The sequence below is a fragment of the Macaca mulatta genome, chromosome 9, assembly GCF_049350105.2.
Source record: "Macaca mulatta isolate MMU2019108-1 chromosome 9, T2T-MMU8v2.0, whole genome shotgun sequence".
In the NCBI taxonomy this organism is placed as follows: domain Eukaryota; kingdom Metazoa; phylum Chordata; class Mammalia; order Primates; family Cercopithecidae; genus Macaca; species Macaca mulatta.
In genome coordinates this window covers 131,840,785-131,860,546 of record NC_133414.1, presented here as the reverse complement: position 1 = coordinate 131,860,546, position 19,762 = coordinate 131,840,785, and the positions used below count along the sequence as shown (strand labels likewise).

At 43.3% G+C, this 19,762-nt stretch overlaps 1 protein-coding gene across 5 annotated transcripts in view; it reads right to left on the bottom strand.

The window, feature by feature from the left end:
* Nucleotides 1–19,762, bottom strand: part of INPP5F (inositol polyphosphate-5-phosphatase F) — a 102,332-nt gene that overhangs the window by 69,764 nt on the left and 12,806 nt on the right. For all 5 annotated transcript variants that reach the window (XM_077947636.1, XM_028826924.2, XM_001099262.5 and 2 more), the window contains one exon: nucleotides 6,207–6,287. Coding sequence is in view for 1 of the 5 variants with exons in the window: in XM_001099262.5 (XP_001099262.4) it covers nucleotides 6,207–6,287 (81 nt within the window). In the remaining 4 variants the exon portion in view is untranslated. The remainder of the gene's footprint in view (nucleotides 1–6,206; nucleotides 6,288–19,762) is intronic.

The window sequence follows — 19,762 nt, the reverse complement described above, 5'->3', positions numbered from 1 at the left end:
TTTCTGTTCCTCATATTAGAAAATCTCGGCCGGGTGCAATGGCTCATGCCTGTAATCCCAGCACTTTGGAAGGCCGAGGCAAGTCGATCACCTGAGGTCAGGAGTTCAAGACCAGTCTGGCCAACATGCGGAAACGCCCTCTCCACTAAAAATACAAAAATAAGCCAGGCATGGTGACACGTGCCTATAATCCCAGCTACTCAGGAGGCTGAGGCAGGAGAATCGCTTGAACCCGGGGGGCTGAGGTTGCAGTAAGCCGAGATCGCGCCACCGCACTCCAGCCTGGGCGACAGAGTGAGACTCCGTCTCAAAAATAAATAAATAAAATAAATAAATAAATCTCAACTGGTCAAACCAAAGTCAGACATGTTTGAGTTGTCGGAAGACAGACTACATTACACCCTGGCTGAAGTCCACCTGCCTGCAAATGTCTGAGGAAGAGGTCTTGCAACCGAAAAACAGGCTAATGGTTCTAAATAGATATTTTCTAGGCATTAGGGTACACAGAACCTTTTTTTTGGCAGAGCTTACTAAAAGGGCAGGCAATTGTCAACAAAGGATAACACAAACAAAAATAGTTTGAAATTCTTCCATCATAATTTTTAAAAGAAACATGTGGATTACAAAATAACTTTCACTAATGCTACTAATCTGTTATTACCAAAACATTACTTTTTATACATTTTCACGTGTAATCTTTTAGTGACTTGTTCTGTTTTGTTTGTTGTTTCTTGTTTTTCTGTTTTTTTTTTTTTTTAAGAGAGAGTCTTGCTCTCTAGCCCAGGCTGGAGTGCAGTGGTACGATCTTGGCTCACTGCAACATCCATCTCCTGGGTTCAAACGATTCTCCTGCCTCAACCTCCCGGGTAACTGGGATTACAGGCGGGGTTGAGACAGGGTTTCACCATGTTGGCCAGGCTGGTCTCGAACTCCTGACCCCAAGCGATCCACCTGCCTTGGGCTCCCAAAGTGCCAGGATTACAGGCTGAGTCACCACATCCGGCCTGTGACTTGTTCTTATTACAGTTTCAGCAAAAATTAACATTAGAAAAATAGTCCATGTTTAAAATTTGTTCAAAATTGTATAGCCACAATGTAAGTGGTTCTTGAGTAGAATATCTGATACCCATAAGGATCTTTAAGAGGAAAAAAAAATAGTAATCAGCATATATTGAATGGTTTGTTTTGTCTTTTTGTTTTGTTCTTCTTGAGACAGAGTCCCACTCTGTCACCCAGACTGGAGTGTAGTGGCGCAATCCCGGCTCACTGCAACCTCTGCCTCCTGGGTTCAAGCGATTCTCCAGCCTCAGCCTCCCGAGTAGCTGGGATTCCAAGTGTGTGCCATCACACCCGGCTAATTTTTGTATTTGTAGCAGATACGGGGTTTCACCATGTTGGTCAGGCTAGCCTCGATCTCCTGACCTTGTGATCTGCCTACCTCAGCCTCCCAAAGTGCTGAAATTACACGTGACATGAGCCACCACGTCTGGCTGAATGCATATTATTACCAAGAACTCACTTTATGTGAGTTTTATTAAATCTTAGCAATAACTGTATCAAGGAACTATAATCAGCTTTGTCTTATAGACGGTAACTGAGGCTTAGATGAGGTCACCTGACTCAAGGCAATTGTGTGATCTTGCAGAATTAGTCCACATCTGGAGTGGGTTCCTAGTCAATGATATTCAAGGACTGGCCTATCACACTGAAATAAGGTCAAGCAGCAGGAAACAGCAACACCAGACCAGAAGGAATTCTTTTTGACATGCTTTTGTAATGAAGCATTTTGGTGGATATTATGTTCCTGTTATGGGCTAAACTGTGTCCCCTTAAAATTCATATGCTGAAGTCCTAACTCCTAGGACCTCAGAATGTGATTATATTTAGAGACAGGGTCTTCAAAGGGGTAATTAGGTTAAAATGAGTTTGAGTGGGCCTTAATCCAAAATGACTGGTGTCATTACAAGATGAGGAAATTTAGACAGACACACAGTTACAGAGGGAAGACCACATGAAGACACAAGGGGACAGTGGCCATGTACAAGATCAGGACAGAGGCCTCGGGAGGAACCAACACAGCCAACACCTTGATTTCAGACTTGTGTTCCAGAATTGTGAGAAAATACGATTCCATTGTTTAAGTCACCCAGCTGGTGGCACTTTGCTATGGCAGCAAACTAATACAGTTCCTAAGTCACGAGCACTTGCTTCATTCCACAGAGCTCAGAGTTCAGTGACAGTCAGGAACAGCGGCATGGCTCACCCACGCCACTTTAAGACTGTCAATGACATCTGTTCAAATAAATTTATGTTCCCATCTCCCTAGGCAAGAAGAAAAATTTGTGCATTAATATGTGGAGAATAAGTAGGAGGGAAACAGGAGAGAGTTTCAGTACAGACATTTTATTCCCCTCAACCCCTATCCTCCAAAGATAAGATGTTCCCAGGGAAAATGCCCCTCGAGTAATTTTCTCGATTCTTTCTCACACACAGCAGGCACATACCTCCCTTCTAGCCAATCTGACCCAGGGCAAGAGCTTTAATGGGGGGCAGGGAGAGGAGAGGAGGAGGCATCCCTGAGGACAGATAAGGAGAGTAAGTAAGATGGTTGCTCACAGGCAAGGGGCTGGGGTGGAGTGACATGGAGAGGGCTGGGAGGGAGGGAAAAGCAGCAGGGGCCCAGCAAAGAGTTCCCTGTGCTGCCTCCCCACTCGCTTTCTTAAGAGCCAAACCTTTCAAGTGATGTGACAAGAAGAAGGAAAAAAAAAAGGTCCAAGGATTAGGAGAATGAAAAATTAAGAGAATTTCCCTGCCCTTTTTTCCTTTTTTATACTTTCTCCAGTTCACTCTACTCTCCACCTCTCCCTCTTTCAAAATATCCTACATCACAGGTATTCTCACTGCCTATCAACCACCTATTCTGGGACCAAAGAACGGAAAGGAGGAGCAGTACATATAAAGGGGGCTGACCACAGATGGCCATACCTTCACCGCTTCCTATTGACCATACTTTGACTGTATCACAAACTCATCAGCCATCAACTAACTTACATTTGCACATCAGTTGTAGGAGACAGCTTCTGAGCTGTCTGCCAAGTCCAAACCCTCCTGCTCTGACTTCCACCTAGAGGACTGGGACTCTGGAGCACGTCCGACCTACGTGACCCCGGCCAGGAGTCCCATGGCTCAAGATGGGCAAATAAGCCTCTTACCTAGAAGTCTAATGTGGACTCACTACTCAATCTTTTTTGATTGCTGGTCAGTTTCCAGTCATTACAGGGACTATCAGTTGTCAGTTGGTTTGAGGCTAGGGGTGTCATTTTGAAGGCAGAAATTTTGTCCTACATCATACAAACAGAGAAAGTCAAAAAGAGAGAATAAAAGAGACATAGGAGGAGAGGCAGTTGTCAGAGACCAGTTGCCCCAATAAAGTAATCCTGGATCCTGTACAACATCCGTTTCTGTCTTGTTTTCGGTCCCTTGGGTTCTTCATAAAAAAGTGTGTGTTTTTGCATAAGCTGATAGGTTTGTATTTGCAACCAAAGAGCCTTGATAAAATAGTGATTTACAATTTACTAAGCACTTGCAGGTACGATAGTTAGCTCATTTGGGACTCACAATATCCTGTGAAAATGAAGAGAGCAGTTTCTTTTACCTTGTGTAACAACTTAAGACATACAGGCCCTTGAGCACTGGTAGCTGTCTTCTCAGCACCCAGTCACTACCCTGAAAGGACATCCAGGTTACCCAGGAGAGAGAGGAGGACTCAAGGAGAGGCTCTGTGAGACGAGAGACATGGAGAGAGGGGCCAGGTGAAGGAGAACTAAGGCCACCCAGGCAAACTCCCGGTGAATGTTGCTACGTGAATGACCCCAGCCAACACAACAGAGAAGAGCAGAGCTGCTCTGTCAACCCATAGAATCATGAGAAATTATAGACTGTTGTTGTTTTAAGCCATTAACTTCTGGGACTGGCTTGTTACATAACAAGAGATACATGAAATAGATGTTAGGCAGCTTCTCCTGTATCTCAAAGTTAAATAAATACAGCTTGTCTTCAGGTCTCCTAACTGATTGCAGTGATTTATTCACTGTGCTAAGATGTGACTGAAAATGAGGAAAAATAACTCAAACGTGTCATTTAAATAACAGAAAATGAATTTTAGCTCAGAACACCCAGATGTGAAATTATCCTGTCAGCATGTAAATGAATTAAAAATATATGTATGTAAATGTGGACAGGTAGGAGAGTGTTATTAAAATACTTGGTTACATGGTTACACAATGACTAAATGCTTTTCTTCTCTGTGTTGAAAGAATTTTTTTAAAAAAACCTACCAAATACAGAATATACAACAATGCTCATAGCAGTATTAGTTCTAATAGCAAAACAAAAAAAGAAACAACTCAATTACCCAGTGAGAGGAAAAAGAACAAATCATGATATATTCATAAATAGTGAAAATAAGGAACTACAGTTTCATGCATGAATAAATCTCAAAAATATAAATAAAAATAAGTGAAAGAACAAAAACAACTTAATATCACTTATATAAAATCCCCAAAATACAACCCTTAGCAACATCTGTGGGAATACATATATAATAAAAGGAAAAATGAAAACCAAGTAAATACAAAATTCAAAATAGCAGGTTCCTTTAAGGGGAAGGAAATAGGAAACATTTGGGAAAAGGCACAGAGATGGCTCCAAACACATTGGTCATATTTCCTTTCTTTTATTTACTTATTTTTTTTTGAGATGGAGTTTCGCTCTTGTTGCCCAGGCTGGAGTGCAATGGCGCAATCTCGGCTTACTGCAACCACCATCTCCCAGGTTCAAGCGATTCTCCAGCCTCAGCCTCCCGAGTAGCTGGGATTACAGGCATGCGTCGCCACGCCCACATAATTTTGGTACTTTTAGTAGAGACAGGGTTTCTCCATGTTGGTCAGGTCGGTCTTGAACTCCCGACCTCGGATGACCCGCCTGCCTCGGCCTCCCAAAGTTCTGGGATTATAGGTGTGAGTCACTGTGCCCGGCTCATATTTAAAAACAACCAAAGAATCTAGCAAAGGAAAATTAGCTTGTTCCAGATATATGTGCTTATTTCTGATACACAAAAATCAATCTAGCTCCCAAATGCTTAATACTATTTTTAAATAAAAAGGACACACTATAGAGATATATACTCGCAATCACACAGAAATAATGGCAAAGCCTCCTATAATTCATAACTCATCAAAATTGATACCAAAGGAAAAATATTTATTTAAATGTAGTGCTTAAAATATTTCATTTAGGCCAGGCATGGTGGCTCATGCCTGTAATCCCAGGACGTTGGGAGCCCATGGCAGGAGGATCACTGGAGGCCAGGAGTTTGAGACCAGTCTGGGCAACATAGCAAGAACCCACCTCTAATTTTAAAAAGCTCCCTGAAGGGCAAGGCACCAAAAAAGAAAAAATAAAATTTCATTTGGCCTCTTTCCATTAGCTTTTTGGGACCTGCCTATATAATACCTGTTATACTTTCCCACCAACAAAATTCCCTTTAAGCTCAGGACACAGGTGCCTGTCATTCCAAGTGAGGGCCTGGTGAGTGACCTGGACCTCCCATCAATCTGCCTGTCTTGGACAGGGATCTCTGACAGGACCACACTGTGTGCTAAGAGACCCATACTCCTCTGGCAGAGCTGACTGCATCAGGAACAGACAGCTGACATAAAGCCAATCAGTCATGGTCTGCCACCTGCTTGCCTCTCCAGCTTTATTCCTACTACTCTCCTCTGAGATCGATGCATTTGCTGTATCTTTCCTTCATAGCACCTTCCACAATTATCAAATAATCATACGTTTATTTCCGTTACTACTCTTTGATACCTGTCTTTCCTCCTAAACTGTAAGCTCCATGAGGGTAGAAACAGGGCGGTCTTTGCTCATTATTGTGTTCTACCAACAAGCATGATTCCTGACACACAGCAGGTGTTCAGTAAGTTTTGTAACAGGAAGAAGTGTAATATTATGTCACCTTTTTTCTAAAGTTTTCTTTTTTATTTCATTAAACTTATATGGAAATACACCCACTTTGAGCAGACCCAAAATTAAGACAAAGGAATCAAAGCTGTAAGAGAATCTCATGTATCCTCAAAGAGGAAAACACCAAAAAATGCTACAATAAATCTGACAAGTTTAAAGAGTTTACAGAAACATACCTGAATGAAGTTGAATTTTTCCAATAACACCTTCTACCAACCCCAAACAAATGGGATTCCAGGCAAGAAGTAGATCAGTAGCTAAAAGGAAATAGGAAGCAGTGATGAGAAAACATTCACCAGAAAATATATTAAAACAATATCTTTAGCAGCATATTAAAAAAAATCAATGTCCCAAAAAAGTAGTATGAATATCCAAATGGAATACATTACCATAAAGCAGTTTGTGACAAAGTATTAAATGTGAGGCCTGAATAAGGCTTCAGATACAGTAAGGCTTCTGATAGTTAAGGGGAGAGCAGTAACAATCAGAAAATCTTCCCAGATAGGAAGCAGTACCTTGGCGCCCTACAGTGGAGGAACGGGGCCATTACACTACAAGAAGGCAAATGGAGGAGCTGCTTGTGGTCCTACAGCACAGAGCCAGTTCCGGATCCAAAGACAGGGCCTAAGAAATTGCCACAGAGCTGTCCACTTACTGGATCACACTCTGGAAAATACCTTTTCCCAAAGATGCTTATACCAAACAAAGAAATCCGGAAAGCAACTGCTCTTTTATATGACTTCCAGGACGAATACAATAGGAACTGTTTCTGTTTGAGTGCCTTCTATGTGCCAGGCATCTCAATCAGTGTTCCTCATCTAAACCACAGAACAGTGATTTGGGTGACAGTTTTCTCACTTCTTCCATATGAGAAATTAGATGACACAAGCTGGTTCCATTCTAGACACACAAGAGAGAAGCAAATTCATTACATGCAACAGATGCCTAAGGACAGGGTTGATTCTCTTGTGTGACCCAGACTGCAAAAGGTTATATACATGGTAATAAATGTAAAATTTCTGGTAGTTCAACAGGTGAAGATTAGCAAGAATGAAAACGATATGTGTCTTGGCAGAAAATTAAAATTACATTTTCATTATTATCATTTGCAGTTTATTTTAGTGAAACTTACACTTAATCTGTAACTCACAAAGTAATTATACACTTAATAGTTTAGCCCCACAAATTCATTTGAGTTTTGACTATTGTATCTTGAATGTCTTTGTTATGATACATTCAACGGAAGGCAAAAAAAGCTGACTTGTCTTTGGCTGGATGCGATGGCTCACGCCTGTAATCCCAGCACTTTGGGAGGCTGAGGAGGGTGGATAGCCTGAGGTCAGGAGTTTGAGACCAGCCAGCCCACATGGTGAAACCTCATCTCTACAAAAATTAGCCAGGCATGGTGGCATGCGCCTGTAGTCCCAGCTACTCAGGAGGCTGAGGCAGGAGAATGGCTTGAACCCAGGAGGTAGAGGTTGCAGTGATCCAAGATCACGCCACAGCACTCCAGCCCAGGCGACAGTGCAATACTGTTTTTATTGCAAGAATTAAAGCAAAAGAAGAAATTTATTTTTTAAGGCTGTTATAATGCATTATCATTTCTAATCTTGACAACTCTGAGTTAAGTTTAAGAAGTCCCACTTTACAGATGAGGAGACAAATGCTGAGAAAAGTAAAACATGGTCAGGTCATACCATGGATCGGATCAAGGCTGCTACCAAAAACCAGGTCTGCCTTTTAGCCCCTGCTCTAAACCATTCTGTTACAGTGTCTCCTTCAGAAATTATACATGGAACTAATCAGTAAGACAGTGATTTTTAAATAACATGTACTATAAAATCAAAGAAAAAAAACATCACCTATCCCACCACCCAGAGATAACTTCTTCAGCTACATTTCAGGGCGTTTGTTTGCATACATAACAAACTTCAGCACTATAAATAAGCATTATTGATGGCAGCCGCAGCCTGTCTGATTGCATCGGGGGAGGCGCAGCCAGGGCTGCACCCTCCAAGGAGCCAGCAGGGCAGAGAACAAGCGGGAGTGCTGCCCCCTACCAAGTTGGCCGGGTGGGAGCTCCATGCTCCTGGCACAGTTGCAGCCAGCAGAGGCTCCAGACCTGGGCATTCCTGCACTCTCAGGGACCCGGGAAGACCCCTCATCCCCCGCAGGCTCAGAAGTGCCTGCTCCCACTCCCTGCTCCCAGCACCTGCTCTGGTGCAGAGCGAATTGTGGCCAAGCCCAGGCACCGTCAGGACCGGGTCGGGTGTGCACAGGCTCAGAGAGTGCTGACACACCAGCCCCCTGCCGCCTCAGCCTCTGCTGGACTTTGGGTGCTGATGAGCATGGGAAGGAGGCCAGCAGGGGTAAGGGCAGCTCCAAGTGGGCCTGCAGGCACCTCTCGGCCCAAACAGCCTGGGCAGTGGAGGGAGGCAGACACAGGTTCCTGCCCCGAAAGGGGCAGGTCACATGTAAAACCCCATCTTCAAGCCAGGGATGACCTGAAGCCTGGGGTCCAAGTTGCAGGTTCCGGGTGGAGTCTGTGGGCTGCAGTAAGAACTTAGGGTGCTTTCTCCAGGCCATCCGTGGCCTCCCACGAACTAATCAGTACACATTTCCTCCATTCTGAGCCCATAAAAATCCCAGACTCAGCCAGACTCATAGATGTCCGGACCACCAGCTGTGGGAGGGAGCTGCCCACTTCCGGTCTCCTCATCGGATGACCTGCCTGCAGAAAGGAGCTACCCACTTCAGGTCTCCTGAGAGCTCTTCTGGGGCTCAATGAAGCTGCTCTCTGCCTTGCTCACCCTCCAGTCATCCACGTACCTCGTGTACCTCACTCTTCCTGGACACAGGACCCCTCAATGTTGGGGCTGAAAAAGTTGTAACGCAAACAGGACCAAAACATGCCCCCGCTCACCAGGTTGCGGGCAACAAGAAGGAGGGAAGGGCTGCAGCCCTTCAGGGACACCATACCTAGGGGCTCTCCAAGCCAGGGCTGTGACACCTTCTTTGGGGCTCTGCAGTTCCTGGCATCTCCAAGTTTCCAGGCATTACTGCATTCCCCAGTGCCTGCAGTGGAAGCTGCTTGTGGTACGCCTGGTCCAGCCACAGCCTTGCACCAAGCCAGTGTCTGTACTGGTGCCTGGAGCTGCCTGCCCTGCCACGGCTGGCACACCTGGCTGTGCACAGTGGCTGGACCCCACGCTCACTCACACACCACTCGCCGCTCCGCACCTGGCTTGCCATTGGCAGGCATGGGATCTGGGCTGGTAGTGCAAGCCGAGCGCAGCTTACCAAGCCAAGAGGGTGGAAAAAGCCCAGTGGACCCAAGGAAAACTCAGGCAAAAGCACCACTGGCCACATAAGTGTCCAGGTGCAAAAGCAACACCCCAAGGATCCCATGACATTATAGTTCTTTAAATAATTTTTTCTAACATTTCTAACATAATTTTTCTAACATTTCATGAGTATTTTCTCCTTTAAAATATTCTTCAAGATTACAACTTCATGGTGGCATAATATTCCACTTAAGGAAGTACTTCCTCAAAGAAAACATTTAAGTGATTTGAAGTTTTTCCCCATCATAAAAAAACACTGTGATAAATGATGAATATTATGCAAATATTTGCCTCTTTAATTAATAGCTTTTGGATAGATTCCTGGGAATTAAATTAATAGGTTAAAACCTTAAAAATGTAAACTTCTCAAATAATACCAAATTGTTTGCTACAAAGGTTACATACCAAGTTAGATTTCTGCCAGAAGCACATGAATTTCTTTTTCAAATTAAAAAAAAAAATTTATTTAAAGCAAAGCCAGGCGCAGTGGCTCACGCCTGTAACCCCAACATTTTGGGAGGCCAAGGCAGGTGGACTGCTTGAGGCCAGGAGTTCAGCCTGGCCAACATGGCAAAAACCCACCTCCACTAAAAATGCACAAAAAATAAGCTGGGGGTGGTGGTGCGTGCCTGTAATCCCAGCTTCTTGGGAGGCTGAGGCATGAGAATTGCTTGAACCAGGAGTGGAAGCTGCAGTGAACTGAGAACACACCACTGCACTCCAGCCTAGGGGACACAGCAAGATTCTGTCTCAAAAAATAATAATAATAATTTTGAGTTAAACGTTTAGAATTTATCTAATTTTGCTCATTTGATGGCATCTGGCATCTATTGCCTAACATGATGTTTATTTCTTTTCTATTGCTGATAAGATTAAACACTTAATTATAAAATTGGCTACCTATTGCCAGGCATGGTGGCTCATGCCTGTAATCCCAGCACTGTGGAAGGCCGAGGTGGGAGGATCACCTGAGGTCAGGAGTTCAAGACCAGTCTGGCCAACACGGAAAAACCCCATCTCTACTAAAAATACAAAAATTAGCTGGGTGTGTTGGCACACGTCTGTAATCCCAGCCACTTGGGAGGCTGAGGCACAAGAATCGCTTGAATCCGGGAAGTGGAGGTTGCTGTGAGCCGAGATTACATCACTGCACTCAACTACAGCCTGGGCAACAGAGCAAGACTCTGTCTCAAAAAAAAAAAAAAAAATTTGGCTGCTTATATGTCATGTCATCTTCTATGATTTTCTTGTTCATGCCTCCTAACAATTTTTCTTTATATCCTTCATTGACTTACAAGTTCCTTTCATATTAAGGACTTCAACTCTTTGACATGTTTGCAAATATTTTCAGTTTTTAATTTTTATATCTTTTGGCTTACAAAGTTGTTCCTTAGTATCAGTTACTGTATTTACTGATTTCATCTCTGTTAGTTGTTAACTATTTAACCCTAATGCCAGTGGAATAAAGATAACCCTGATTTCTTTCCAAATAGTGAGGCAGAATCCTGTATCAGGCAGGCCATGTCTCAACATCTGCCAACACAGATGCCCCTGCTAAGGAAAGAGCTCCAGCTACCCAGAACTCTGCCACCTTGACCTCAGATGAACAGACCACAGTTGTAGGACTCTATCCCTTGGGTACCAAATAAGCTTTAGGAATACAGAAGAGGAAGGAAAAAACAGAGTTAAAGCAGTCAGGGAGAGCCATGTAGAAGAAGTGGAGCATCAGGCACAAGGACAGCAGCAAGAAAAAATAATAGAGCAGATTAAAAAAAGTACAAGATTTGTTCTGGTATGTGCCCCAACATTGGAAAAACACATATCAAGTACTTGCCAGGAACCAGACACTGTATCACGTTAAGATGATATAAAAATAATGAAGCAAACAGTGTAGATAACAGAAGACCAGTAGGTACACTGGAAATATGAATTGATAATGCTGGAAAAGTAAACTAAGGCCAACTGTGGAAAAACTTGAATAAACAGTAATGAGCCTGGCCAGGCACAGTGGCTCACACATGTAATCCCAGCACTTTGGGATGCCAAGGCGGGTGGATCACAGGTCAGGAGTCTGAGACCAGCCTGACCAACATGGTGAAACCCCGTCTCTACTAAAAATACAAAAATTAGCCGGGCATGGTGGCACATGCCTGTAATCCCAGTTACTCAGGAGGCTGAGGCAGGAGAATCACTTGAACCTGGGAGGCGGAGGTTGCAGTGAGCCGAGATCACAACACTGCATTCCAGCCTGAGTGACAGAGCAAGACTTCACCTCAAAAAACAAAAACAAAAACAAAAAAACAGTAATGAGCCTGAGCTTCCTAGAGACCATGGAAAGCAGATAATAAACAAAGTAGGTAAAACAAGATTACAGTCAGGGATTACATCACAAAGTTGATGTAACTAAGGAAAACTTACCCAAAAGTTAAATTGTGTTTTCAATCATTTAGAAGGTCCATCGTAAGAGATACTTTTACATCAAGACCTAGTGAACACATAGATGTATGCAGGTACCAGAAACAAAAGTTTCATGAAATAGTATTTGAAAATAGGTGGAGATTGGGAGTAAGAAACCCACTTGGATTACTGCAAAAGTCTTGGCCTGAAATGACATGAAAGGTCATGGAGAAAAGAGCTCGAGAAAAAAAAAAAGAAAAGAAAAAATAAAAAAAAAGATTAAAAAAGAAAGAAAAAGAAAAGAGCTTAGGGAGTAAGCTGGTAGTGGGTGAAGAATCCACAGGAGGAGATAAACATGAAAGTCCTCAGAAGAAGCTATGTGGAGGACAGGGAGAGGGCAAATCAAAGATGACACTGAGACACCTATTCTCTCCTGAGTGGGAATGGATGAGGATATGAGTGAGAAGAGCAAGAGGGAGCATGGCAGAAAGGATACGGCATACAGCAGCTGAGAGGAAGGGCTGATGAGAACCTCCTCATTCAATACCCTTTTCCATCTTTGGCATTGTGAACCATGTAAATGCATCATCCAGTCAAGAAAATAAGATTTCAACTTAAAAAAAAAAAAAAACTAGAAAAAAACTATTTAAAAAGTCTGTGTTGTAGTCTAATGACTAAAAACAATAGTCATTAGTAGTCCAGAATGAAAACCAGTTAAACCCATAAGACTGAGTTCATGATGAGATGATCAAGAAGAAACAACTGGATTTAAGAACAAGAGGAGAGACTAGACTCAGTGGCTCAAGCCTATAATCCCAGCATTTTAGGAGACTGAGGCAGGAGGATTACTTGAGGTCAGGGGTTTGAGACCAGCTTGGGCAACACAGCAAGATCCCCTGTCTCTACAAAATATTAGCCAGGTGTGGTGGCATCCACCTGTAGTCCCAGCTACTCAGGAGGCTGAGGCAGGAGGATCACTCAAGCCCAGGAATTTGAGGCTGCAGGGAGCTCTGATGGTGCCACTGCACTCTAGCCTGGGGGACAGAGCGAGACTCCATCTCAAAAAAACAAAAAAGCAAAAACAAGAAAGAGATAAGATGTTGAATAAGGAAAAGAAGACAGGTGACAAAAAAAAAAGCTACAGGTATAAAAGTTAACCTTGGAAAGGAAAGAAGATACTATCTGTTTCTTCTAAGTCTGGAAGAAAAGATGAAAGTCTAAACATAGAAATGGAGAAGAGAAGCAGACGAGTATATCCTATGCCCTTGACTCAGTAAAAACAGGAGTCAAAGTCGTCTTTGTTTTAGCAAGGGGAAGGACGGAGGAGTAATGGGGCACTGGAGGCTAGGTGTGGGAAAGGAATTTGGAAAGTCAATTTGCAAGTGTTCTATGTGCGCTTGAAATGTATGTATATTTTTAAATTCAGTGTTGTCAAGAAAAAGGGGGGGAGTCAATCCATTAGTGGGTCATCAAATCAATTTTGTATAAAGAGATCAGCATTAATAGCACTAAAACAGAATAGAAGAGAAAACAAAACCACAGTGTAAGGAGAAATACTTAATGAAACTTTGGTTTCTGGTACAACCTTGTGAATTTTGTCCAACTCCTCTACGTACCTGCTAATTTTTCTGACTGCTTCACCTGTTAGTTTTTGAGAGAGGTCTTACTTTTTAAAATCTCATGCTTTATTTTCTTCCTTATTTTTATATCTTTCAGGATTATTATATTTTCCTGGTGAACTGCTCTGCTTATCAGGATGTAATAACTGGTTTTATTTCAAATAATACTTTTTGCCCTAAAGTCTAGTTGGTATAATATTCATATTGTGAAAGAAACACATTAGGCATTAAAAAGGGATAAATATGAATATTGCTAACTACCCGTCCAACTCCCACAGCCTTGGGAATAAAGTCCAAATTCCTTGGAAAGGCTTGTGAGACCCTGCATGGGTTAGTCCTCTCCATCCCCCTCCTGCCCCCCACCCCCAGCAACCTAGCCTTCAGTCATCCTGAACTATGTGCAGCCTGGGCCCGGAATGCGACTCCCCACCCACTTCTGCCTGCCCTTCATTCCAGACTTAGAACAAGGGTCAGTCCTCTTCCCGGACACATTCCCCACTCCACCCACACCCAGCAGAGCTGACCAGACTCTCTCATGTGGATCCCCTAAACCCTGCGCATATTTCCATCATGGCACCTTACTTTGGTTTAGTCCATATGTCATTACTGACTTGCCTGCCTCCTTGACTGAACAGGAATTCATCAAGAAGAGGAAGCTCATTTAGACCTTGTCTCCTCAAGCTTCTGTTCCCAGTGCATGGTACACAGAAAGCTCCCAAATGGACAGGTAAACATATGATGTAGAAAGTGGAGGCAAGTTGAAATCAGATAATTTGCACAGAATCATGCTGGAAGGATTTACTACTTAAAGTGGCAAAAGATAAAGTCATCATAGAGTCAGGTTGGAAGGATTTACTACTTATGGTGGCAAAAGTAAAGTCATCTCATCCGGGCTATTTGAGACAAAGACATTAAGGCTGGCATAGGTAAAGTAACTGCCCAACACTGCACAGCTTGTTAACATCAAAACACTTTCCCACTCTCAGACTAGGGCTTTTTTTTTTTTTTTTTTTTTCAGATGGAGTTTTGTTCTTGTCGCCCAGGCTGGAGTATAACGGCACAATCTCGGCTCACCACAACCTCCACCTCCCAGGTTCAAGCAATTCTCTTGCCTCAACCTCCCAAGTAGCTGGGATTACAGGCATGCGCCACCACACCTGGCTAATTTTGTATTTTTAATAGAGACGAGGTTTGGTCATATTGGTCAGACTGGTCTCAAACTCCCAGGCTCAGGTGACCCACGCACCTCGGCCTCTCAAAGTGCTGGGATTACAGGCGTGAGCTACCGCACCCAGTCAGACCAGGGCTCTTTCTAACACCGTAAGTTTCCCTACCAAATTATCTCTGGTGCAATCCTCTCATATTTGTATGGGGCTTTCAGCACAGGACCATCATCCCAGGTACTCCAAAATGCCTTTTTTTTTTTCCACCAAGTCCTATTGGTTGTATCTCCCCAACAACTGATGAATCTTTCACTTCTCTTGACCCCCACTGCTACTATCCTTGCCCAGGGCCAAGACCTTCGCCATCTGGATCATTGAAAAAGCTGTTGTCTGGCCAAGCGCAGTGGCTCATGCCTGTAATCCCAGCACTTTGGGAGGCCGAGGCAGGTGGATCATGAGGTCAGGAGTTCAAGACCAGCCTGGCCAAGATAGTGAAACCCTGTCTCTATTAAAAATACAAAAAAAATTAACCAGGCGTGGTGGTGAGCACCTGTAATCCCAGCTACTCGGGAGACTGAAGCAGAGAATTGCTTGAATCCAGGAGGCAGAGGTTGCAGTGAGCTGAGATCACACCACTGCACTCCAGCCTGGGCAATAGCGTGAAACTCTGTCTCAAAAAATAAATAAATAAAATAAAAAATAAAAAGCTGTTGTCAGGCCAGGCGCGGTGGCTCATGCCTATAATCCCAGCACCTTGGGAGGCTGAGGAGGGCAGATCACTTGAGGTCAGGAGTTCAAGACCAGTCTGGTCAACACGGTAAAACCCCATCTCTACTAAAAATACAAAAATTAGCCGGCCGTGGTGGCGGGCACCTGTACTCCCAGCTACTTGGGAGGCCCAGGTGGAAGAATCGCTTAAACCTGAGAGGCAGAGGTTGCAGTGAGCTGAGATCTCACTAATGCACTCCAGCCTGGGCAACACAGTGAGACTCCGTCTCAAAAAATAATAATAATAAATAAAAACTGTTGTTGGCCTCTAGCAGGCTGCCTAACACATAACAGACACTCAAATGTCTACTGAAGGCAAAGAAGACTCTAAATAGTTCGGTACTGCTGGCCATGCAGAATAAGACAGGGAGCAGGAAGAATGAGGCTGAAGAACTAAACAGGAACCCACTCAGCCGGACAACAGGTAGTAAAATTAGGAGCCGCCTCCTCCAGCAGGGCAGATTTGGATTTGAGATAGAATGCAGGACAAATGTGTAGAGGATGAACGTGAAGGGGCCTGAAGTCAGAGAGTCAGGTTACAGGTAAGAATGTGCTAGGACTGGGGCTGACTGTAGAACTGGAAAGCTGGACAGAATTCAGCTACTTGGATGTGCTATAGATGCAGTCTGCATTTGGTGTGCTGGGTGAAGAATCCTTGATCTACTACAGTCTCTGAATCCCTCTCACCTTCAGTTTCCTCCTTTGTAAACAGAATTCCATCTAACTTAGCCGGACACCTGTAGTCCTAGGTTTTCATGAGGATTACATGCATTATGTGAAAAGTGCCCAGCATCTGTCACATAATAAATGTTAATAACTTTCACCTCAAGTTGAGAAACGTGTATGTATTTAAAACTCCAGGCTCCTACCATTCAGTAACCTCTCCATAATTTTTTTTAGGGTCTTCATACGGCTTAAAATAAAAATGTACGGGGCCAGGCACAGTGGCTCACGCCTGTAATCCCAGCACTTTGGGAGGCCAAGGCAGGTGGATGATGAGGTCAGGAGTTTGAAGACCAGCCTGGCCAACATGGTGAAACCCTGTCTCTATTAAAAACACAAAAATTAGCTGGATGTGGTGGTGGGCGCCTGTAATTCCAGGCACGGGAGGCTGAGGCAGGAGAATCACTTCAAACTGGAAGGCAGAGGTTGCAATGAGCCAAGATGGTGCCATTGCACTCCAGCCTGGGCGAAAGAGCGAAACTCCGCCTCAAAAAAAAAAAAAAAAAAAAGAAAAAAGTATGAAAGAAAAACCCAACTTCAATACATTTTTCAGTTACTAAACCTCATGGTAGAACCATAATTCCTGAATGCCTTCTCAGAGTAATAAATGCTTCATGGAAATATCTTAATGCCTAGATATGCCCCAGAATGCTATTTTCTCAAAATGGGAAACACTGACCTGCAGCTCTGAAACAGCATAAAACTGGGCATCCAGCATTCAGTCCCAACAACCAAATTCTGGTTCAAATGGTAAATCAAGCATGACTGCAAACTTCCTCCCCCGCCCCACACCCCCTACAGACACATGAGAGATGGAGAATCTAGAAAAGGTAGAATCTCAAGGGAGGTAAAAAACATGCTTGGGAAAGACATGGATACTGGTAAACTCCAGTTCTATATGTGAGTAAGTATGAGGTCCTAAGGCTGGGGAAACTACAGAAGAATATAAATAGAGAGTGTAACTTTTAATGAGCAACAGAAAGATACCTGACAACATTTCAGTCATCCAATAGAAAATAGGGGGAAAATGGCAGGAGCAATACAAATAAAGAAAGCATAATAAATGGAAAACATAAATAAAAGGTAGAAATAACTTCTAATACATTTATAGTTACAATAAATGTAAACAGTTTCAACTAACCAATGAAAAGACAGACCATTGGCTGGGTGTGGTACTCACACCTGTAAACCAACACTTTGGGAGGCTGAGACAAGGCAGATTGCTTGAGCCCAGGAGTTCAAGACCAGTCTGGGCAACATGGTGAAACACCATTTCTACAAAAAATACAAAAAATTAGCCAGGCACCTGTAGTTCCAGCCACCCAGGAGGCTAAAGTGGGAGGATCACCTGAGCCCAGGAGGTCAGGGATACAGTGACCCATGATCACGCCACTGCACTCCAGCCTGGGTGACAAAGTGAGACCCTATCACAAAAAAAAAAAAAAGAAATAAATAAATAAAGATAAACGATTAAGTCTGAACCCCTCTATCAGTTTATTTAATTCTATGGCAATTTACAGTTTACCACTATATACCTGCAGTCCAGCATAACAGGCACTCATTCAATAGTTATTGAACAAAATTTTAAAAAAGCATCAAAGAGTAAAACTAAATTTTTCCTACCAATTGCTTATTTTCATTGACTTGTAATAAGAATACCATCCTAAGTTTTTATTGTTTTTGAAGTTAGCCCCAAAATATCAGTCTTTGCTATGCAGGCACTTTTATTTATGTATTTATTTTCTTCTTTTATACAAACCAGGAATGAGCTTGGATTTTTAATTTCAGGTGCTTTTAATAATAAACGCATTTATCTTTCAATAAATATAATACATCATGAGAATATGGTTTCTCAAAATGAAAGACTCACCTAAAACTTCTGGGCAATGTTTTTTTTTCTCTTGAGACAAGGTCTCACTCTGTTACCCAGACTGAAGTGCAGTAGCATGATCATAACTAACTGCAGCCTCCAACTCCTGAACTCAATCGATCCTCTCACCTCAGCCTCCCAAGCAGCTGGGAATACAGGCACACACCATGATGTTCAGCTCTTTTTTTTTTTTTTTTTTTTTTTTTTTTTTTGAGACGGAGTCTCGCTCTGTCGCCCAGGCTGGAGTGCAGTGGCCGCATCTCAGCTCACTGCAAGCTCCGCCTCCCGGGTCTACGCCATTCTCCTGCCTCAGCCTCCCGAGTAGCTGGGACTACAGGCGCCCGCCACCTCACCCGGCTAGTTTTTTGTATTTTTTAGTAGAGACGGGGTTTCACCGTATTAGCCAGGCTGGTCTCGATCTCCTGACCTTGTGATCCGCCCGTCTCGGCCTCCCAAAGTGCTGGGATTACAGGCTTGAGCCACCGCGCCCGGCCCTCATTTTTTTTTTTAACTTTTTTTTTTTTTTTTAGTAGGGATAAGGTCTATCTATATTGCCCAGGCTGATCTCAAACTCCTGGACTCAAGTGATCCTCCCCTATCAGCCTCCCAAAATGCTGGGATTACAGGCATGAGCCACCATGCCTGGCCTGGGCAATTTAAATTATCTTGAAATCTTTATATTATCTTGAAAACTCTAGCAGGTGCACATAACTTCTCATACTAATATAGAGATAAGAGGCACAAGACGATAGAGGAAGTCCTGAAGCAGGTACTGTAATTGACACAAGAAGGGAGACTATGTGTGTCGTGTCGAGCTGCTCTGACTTTGCTGCCTGGTATAGCGCCTGGCATACAGCTGACACTTCAAAATGTGTGTATGTATTTAAAATCTGTGGTTTTTCACTAAAGAAATAAAACAAGTTGGCATTAAAGAGTCTGTCCGTACAGAGGACATGTGTAGATAGTATTAGTCCAGGCATAAGCAGCAATTGCCCTTAGTAGTGGATATCCTACTGACCATATTAATGGCTACTCTGGGGACAGAAGGCACTGGAATGGCAGAGAAAATGGCCAGCAGACTCATACTATCCTTCTGCAAAGAATAACCATGTAACTGATCTAATCCAACAAATGTATTGTTTTCTGATCTTTCCTTCAGAAGGTATACTCTAATGTGGCATACAAATTCAAAAAAAAAATTTTAATTCACAAATTGTAAAAGTTAAGATCATCAACGTTCTCTATAAGGAAGGGTTGCTTATAAGAGTATAGCATTTTTGAAATAATGCCAAATTTTAGTGAAATAATAATGTAACATACACCCGAAGTCATAAGTATTTGCAATAAGCTCAATTGTTTGACCCATCAGGTCAACATTTCCACTCTTTTTTTTTTTTTTTTTTTTTTTGAGACGGAGTCTCGCTCTGTCACCCAGGCTGGAGTGCAGTGGCCGGATCTCAGCTCACTGCAAGCTCCGCCTCCCGGGTTTACGCCATTCTCCTGCCTCAGCCTCCCGAGTAGCTGGGACTACAGGCGCCTGCCACCTCGCCCGGCTAAGTTTTTGTATTTTTAGTAGAGACAGGGTTTCACTGTGTTAGCCAGGATGGTCTCGATCTCCTGACCTCGTGATCTGCCCGTCTCGGCCTCCCAAAGTGCTGGGATTACAGGCTTGAGCCACCGCGCCTGGCCAACATTTCCACTCTTATTGCAGATCCATTTGGCAGTACATGGCTTCTATTTTCATATGCCCTCCTCTTCCTGGTACACAGAAAACAACTGATTAAGTACTGTGTGCCTGCACAGAGCATGAGTCACTCATTCCAAGATGGAAGAATGAAGGCACTCCCT